Source organism: Nicotiana tabacum, chromosome 6, assembly GCF_000715075.1.
Source record: "Nicotiana tabacum cultivar K326 chromosome 6, ASM71507v2, whole genome shotgun sequence".
Lineage (NCBI taxonomy): Eukaryota > Viridiplantae > Streptophyta > Magnoliopsida > Solanales > Solanaceae > Nicotiana > Nicotiana tabacum.
Genome location: NC_134085.1, coordinates 33629713 through 33636364, shown reverse-complemented (window position 1 = coordinate 33636364; position 6652 = coordinate 33629713). Strand labels below are relative to the sequence as shown.

At 34.7% G+C, this 6652-nt stretch overlaps 1 protein-coding gene across 1 annotated transcript; it reads right to left on the bottom strand.

Moving 5' to 3' along the window:
- Positions 1–915: 915 nt before the first annotated feature.
- LOC142181761 (uncharacterized) lies at positions 916–1860 on the bottom strand. The gene is made up of 4 exons (XM_075255273.1): positions 1855–1860; positions 1561–1758; positions 1254–1404; positions 916–1160 (listed from the first exon to the last, which is right to left on the bottom strand). Exons 1-4 carry the CDS (start codon positions 1858–1860, stop codon positions 916–918), a joined length of 600 nt encoding a protein of 199 aa, XP_075111374.1.
- Between the last annotated feature and the right edge of the window lie 4792 nt (positions 1861–6652).

The following is a 6652-nucleotide window of genomic DNA, read 5'->3' as shown; positions in this document are numbered from 1 at the left end:
GTTTTCTATGTTAGCAAAATTTGTTGCTTTGTGTGGTAATATTTTTGTTTTCTGTTAACATAGTTCTTAAGAACGCAAGTATTTAATTTTTGAAATTTTAATCCTAAAATGCGAGAATGAGGAAGGCTCACTGTTGAGCCATGAAAATCTTGCTTCCACATATTTACATCAAAATCAAATCCATAGTATGCTTTTAGGTACGATCTTAATAAATCAATCATCGTGAATGTGTACATGTTCGCATGACATAATTACGATTTTCAAAATAAATTAAGGTACGCGTTCGCGCGACTTTGACTAAGGTTTTTTCCTTAAATAAATTTAAGTGTTGTGAATTGTGTTCAGGTAACATGACACGCCAAACCACACGAGTATACATACGCTTAACTCGATAATTCTTTAAGTACGAGTAAATCACGTAATTAAAAGCGGTAAAGGTAAAATGCATGCAGTTTATAAACACGTAATTAAATAATTTAAGCCAAGTATAAATTGTTAAGCGATCGTGCTAGAACTACAGAATTCGGGAGTGCCTAACACCTTCTTCCGGGTTAACAGAATTCCTTACCTGGATTTCTTGCTCGCGGACTGTAATACATAGTCAATATTTTTCTCGATTCGGGATTCTAACCGGTGACTTGGGACACCATAAATTATCCCAAGTGGCGACTCTGATTTTTAATTAAATAATTCCGTTTCGATTGTCACTTAAATTGAAAAGAAAAACTCCCTTATACCCTTACAGGTGTAGGAAAAAGGAGGTGTGACAACTGTGACTCTCAGAATGCTCCAATTCACCTAGCACAATACCTCGATCTCCTACTTCATTAAGAAGTTTTTGAAAGTAGGTTTGTCATCTCCTCTTTATCTAGGAATCTTCCATCAATACTCTACCGTCGTCGTCCTTGATGCATCTCACTCTTGGTCTAAATCTCGAGCTTTCCTCTCTCTCAGCTTGGCCAGCCTAAATAACTTCTTCTCCCCGCCTTTTTCCTCAAGTTTGTCATACATACGACCATAAGCAGCAATCTTAGCCTCCGTGACCGCCAACTTTGCTTCCTTCCTAGTTACCTTATACCTCTCCATGCACACTCGCCTCTCCTTCTCACCTATGCTCCTCATTAACGTCTGGTATGCCTCCTTCTTCGCTTCCACTTTACCTTGAACCACTTCATTCCACCACCAGTCTTCTTTGTGCCTACCAGAGACGCTCGTCGAGACCCCTAACACCTCTTTTACAGCCTCCCTTATACAGTCTGCTGTCGTTGACCACATAATGCTCGCTTCTCCACTACTCCCCCAAACTCCCATAGCCGACAACCGCCCCTCCAACTCTTGGGCTTTATCCTTAGTTGATGCTACCCACCTGATTCTCGGTATTCCTCGAGCAGACATTTTCCTCCTCTTCACCATAATACCAATGTCCATCACCAAGAGCCTATGTCGCGTCACGAGTATCTCACCTGGAATCACCTTGAAATCCTTGCACAACCCTCTGTCACGCCTCCTAAGGAGGAGATAGTCAATCTGAGTCTTCACCATCGCATTTTGAAAAGTAACCAAATGCTCCTCCCTCTTCGGGAAACTAGAGTTTGCAGTAACCAACCCAAAAGCCTTAGCAAAGTCCAATAACGAGGTTCCTCTTCCATTCCTCTCCCTAAAACCGAAGCCTTCATGCACTTCGTCATATCCACCTGCGGTCGCCCCAATATGACCATTGAAATCCCCTCCTATGAATAACTTCTCAGCGGGTGGTACCTGAGATATGATAAAAAGAAATGATAAAAACTAATTATCAAAAATCACACAATTACAATGAGCATGATCGAGTTTCCATATTCAAGAAGTATGCACCTTCATTGTAAACTTAGAATTTTTATCATAATACTTATTATTTTTAATGACACCTAATTTTTTGGGCACTCAGGTGATTTTCAGTGTATCGATGACAGTCTTGAAAAAAAAATATTGCATTTGTGATTTTAAATTGAATAAGATGAGAATTATATGTGATTGGTAAAAAATATTTACTATTAAATTAATTGGACGTTGCAGGGATATGAGACAAAAATATATAGGTGCAATTGTCTTACTTCAAAAATATCGAGATCAAGTATATACTTTTCCTAGCCAAATATAAAATAAATCATGCATAAAAATTTAAAAAATAAAAACTAATTTATCAAAATGAAGAGTTGTCGAGATGTCAATGTACATTTTAGAATTTCAAATATTAGAGCGATGCATGCTCATTCTTACAATTGCTAAAAGAGATAATAACCACATTTTACTTAGATATCTTTAGAAGCTTTTCATAATGATTTTGTAAATAGGGTTTTTTTCCAACTTTTATAACATGAACATGCCATTGCTTGAATTCAAAAGATAAATTAGGATTATATATGAAATATAACACAAAGAAATATCCTTTTTTTTGGGGGGAAAGGGGGGGAGAGGGATTAATGTGGGAAGAACAAACTCCAGCTTAATTAAAATAAATGTGATATAAATAAAGCAAACAAAGAATTGAACTAAAGAGCTTGCAAATATTGGATTCGTGATAGCACAAGTTTATACAATTAGAGTATATGAGATTGTGTATTGTTGGTGAATGTACACTTTGATGTAAAGCAAGTAACTTTTGAATTGATATTACCTATAACTCACGGCCAGTTATGATTCCTCATCCCGATATAAAATCTTTTCCAAATGTGCTCATTCTATATAGACTTTTAGTTAATAATTCTGCTACCCATTCTGATAATTTCGGTAGAGATAAAAATATCCATTACATCTGCTAATATGTAAGTGTCACTTTAAGTACACAAAAAGTGACATAGTCGGAAAAAAGCTTCATTGTAGCGTTAATTATAATAAAAGATTAGGTTATGCTTTGTTTGGTTATTTGCATTTATTTTGGTGGAGTGAAATAGTATGTTTCATATAATTACAAAAAAAATTCAACATTCGTGGATCTCTCTAATTACATCCTTTTCTATTTAATATTGATACCTTTAGTATAAATTTACCTAAGTGCTTACATTGTTTTCTTCAATCACTTGCATTAAAGTAGTGCTCCCATTAGAAAACTAGGTAGAAAAAATAAAGTATTTGTGATTTACAAATATGAAATATCTTATTTTCTCAATTTATTGCACTTGCAGTGTGTATACTAAGTTTCATTCTTTGAGCTTGATGTAACTTCTTTTAAATCTATCTAATAAGCTAGCTGAATCGGCCTTATATAATATCTCTCTCAATTGCAAAATATTATGTATTCTAAGACTATTGCAAGACTCCACAACTCAATTTCTTGGCTGGATAACTTTGATAGAAAAATTACTTCTCCCACTATAGTCGAATCGTTTATAACCTGGTACATATTAATTATGTTATACAAAAATATTATAGAGATTTACGCTCTAATTTATCAAGAAGGGTGCCCAAACTGTAACAAATAGCCTTCGAAGACGTAAATTTATCACTATTTACATAACCAACACGACGAATTCAAATGCAAGAGTGAGTGACATCTAAAAATAATAGTATTAATAACAATATTAGATAGTTCGTTGTTGGGCCCAGGCATATTACTACTTACTAATAGGAGGGAATATCAGGCTCCTCTAGGTCAACATGTGTGCTTCCATGGAAATAAAAATTAATCTGAGGATACTTCTGTCATTTCAAAGCTATTCAGTCCATCGCTCCACATTTGGTTCCAGTTTTAACATGTGGAAGCACCCCTGGTTTCTCAGCTAAAAATCTCGAACCAACGCGGAGAAGTAACGGCATCTCCAGAAAAGTAACGCTCCAGAACATCTGCTCTCTCTCTCTCTCTCACCTCTTACTCTCAAGTTTGTACTGCAGTGTGTCTTCCGTCAATCGTATTTTCTGGTGGGTATCCCTTCTACCATCTCTTGTTTCATCTTTATTTGTATTTGTCTTGAGGAATATTTGAGAAAATTCTTGAACGAATATCATTTCTATTAAAGTTCTCTAGGTGTTTGAGAAAATTCTTCAATGAATTATCATATTTGTTAAATTTCTTATTCATATTTCTGTCTTCTCTATGGCTTATGTGTTTGAAAAAATACTTGAACGACCAAACTTATCAGTTGAGTTAGCAAGGACGAAGTGACCGCTTCAATTACTAACTATTTGTTATGTTTTTCTTCTCGCTTTTACTATGTTTTTTGCTGATCATATATATCATCAAATACCTTTGTTTCTTTGTTCGATATCTGACCTCTTCATCTTAGGTGAATGTTGAATTTGTTATCTTTGTTCTCTGTCAATTAATTTGAACGGCGCTTCTTATTTTCTCAGTTGTGCGTTGAGGTTGTTTCAATTGTTTTCTGTCAGTTTATTTGACAATAAGTGTGGTATCTGGGCCTTTGACATATTTTTCAGAGGCTGACGGCCTGTGCGTATTTGAGACGGATTCTTTTGCTATTTCCATAATGCATAGACTGTTTTGGCATATATTTGTATAATTAATTTTTGCCTTCCTAAACTATCAACTTGGTGGTTAAATAAAACCAGCTTTTCGATTTATTGATACTAAAAAATCAACTTAAGATGACCTTAGCGATGCGCTGTGCTGGGAATTGTCTACAGTACGGTCGGTAGGCTGCTAACCTAGAAGCGTGTTAAAAGATTACATTTCCTCTGCGCTTGGGATAATTAGATTCAAAGAGCTATTTATATGAACTCACTATTAGAATGAAATAATTACTGATCCAATCAGTTCAGAATTGAGTAGTTGACTGCTTGATTAGTATACAAGAAAGCAAAAATGAACTTTGTCACACAAAAAAAGGGAAAACATGTAATCGAATCAGTGTGTTTTCCTTTTTAATTCCTGTCACACAAGCAATTGCTTAGTGACTCGCTCATCCTTTACTGCTATATCTTTTTATGTATCCTTTTGAACACCAAAAGAGCAATGAGCAGTTGAGTTTTAAGAAAGATAAAATAAAGGAAACACAAGAAAAATAATGATTTTCTTGTATGTGTTTGTTTGAATACAAAAGAAAAGTCCAAAGGGAAGTAAAATAGTTATATTATAACTTCAAAATCTTGTGTCTCGCTCATTTTTTGAAGCCCGATTTGAGTTTATCTCAATCACAAATGTTGGGGCACTTGTTCTCATCCTACAGAATAACAGGAGGTTTCCAGTATGTGGTTTCTCTTTAGTTATTAGGTGTTATTTAGAATAGTGTAGTAGCCATGTTAGCAAGATCTTGATTTTTCTTTGAGTAGTTTATTTCTCAATCTTAAATGATGGAATATTGTTTATGATAAATGGATTAGGTGCTTTGAAATGTGAAGTTTTCTACAGTAAGTATAGTACCATAGTTATTTGCGTTGAGCAATTTAGCAACTTTAGGAGAAGGCTACAAACAGACTGCTCACTGTAAGAAATATTTCGACCAAAGGTAAAGATTCTGTCATGAAATGTTGCAGGAGAGAATACCTTTATTGAACTGAAGTTTATTGGATGAGATAACTACAAATAACCTTGACTCAAATGCATCGACAACGTGCTGCAAAGAGCGCAAGCATCCAAAATAAATGAAGGAACAACTAGAAACCATGAAATGTGGAAATTTTAACCAGATTTGACCATAAGAATATCTAGGAAACAATATGGACTAACGCTTCTATCTATATAATCTTTACATATATATCTATAAAAATATATGGGGTGAACTTGCGAAATATCACATATTGTTGGCCGGTCATTTATGTTATTCTTTGGATTCTAGGGTGTATGCGTATATTAACCCGAATAAATTCTTCAGGTTATTGGTTGTGTGACTGCGTCAATACCTTGATTCACATTTGACTGATGCTACTCTGTTTGGTGTATAAGCATGGTAGAATTTAGTAGTGTCTCCTGCAAAAGTTTGTTACTTTTGATATTGTGATTTATACAGGAAAACGAATAGCATCCTCAACAAACCATTGAGGCTAAATATGTTGTTGGAACGGTAAATTTATCACTAAGAAGTGCTCGCTAATGTTGTTAAAATAGGTATTTGGACCCATGTAGAATTGAACTGAAGTGAACTTAGTTTCATGTGGAGTTAGCTTTGTGTGATAGGACTATATGTAGGTCCTCAGTTAGATTAGAGAAATTGGAAGAATAGTAGTTGAGAGGGGAAGGATACTTTCAAGAACTTTGGGTAAGACCAAGGCCAAGTGAAGGTTATATTATATATTTTTCAACCTGATAAAAAGAACCTCTTTCTTAGTTCCATTTACCATCCTCTCTTAACATTATGCTGACCAAAAAGTTAGGATTAGCTATGCTTATTCTTTTTACTTCTTTTGGGTTCAAGAATTAGTTAAGTTTGAATTTAATTCCATAGTTTATCTTAACATCATGTCTTATTTAACCATATATTTGGAAAGTTAGAACAGCCTTTCTCACCAAAAGAATACTTGAACAACATGACAATTCTCTTTGATGCCCCAAAGTTACATGGCACCTCACGAACCACATGGTTGTCTATTATGTCAACCGTTGCTATAGATTAATATGTTGTTTTAGGGAATTTCCACTTAGTATGTTTGAATATACTCTTAGTTATCTGTGCCTGCTTAAGTTTGATGTTTGTTGTCAGAATTCCTTGATAAGCTGCTA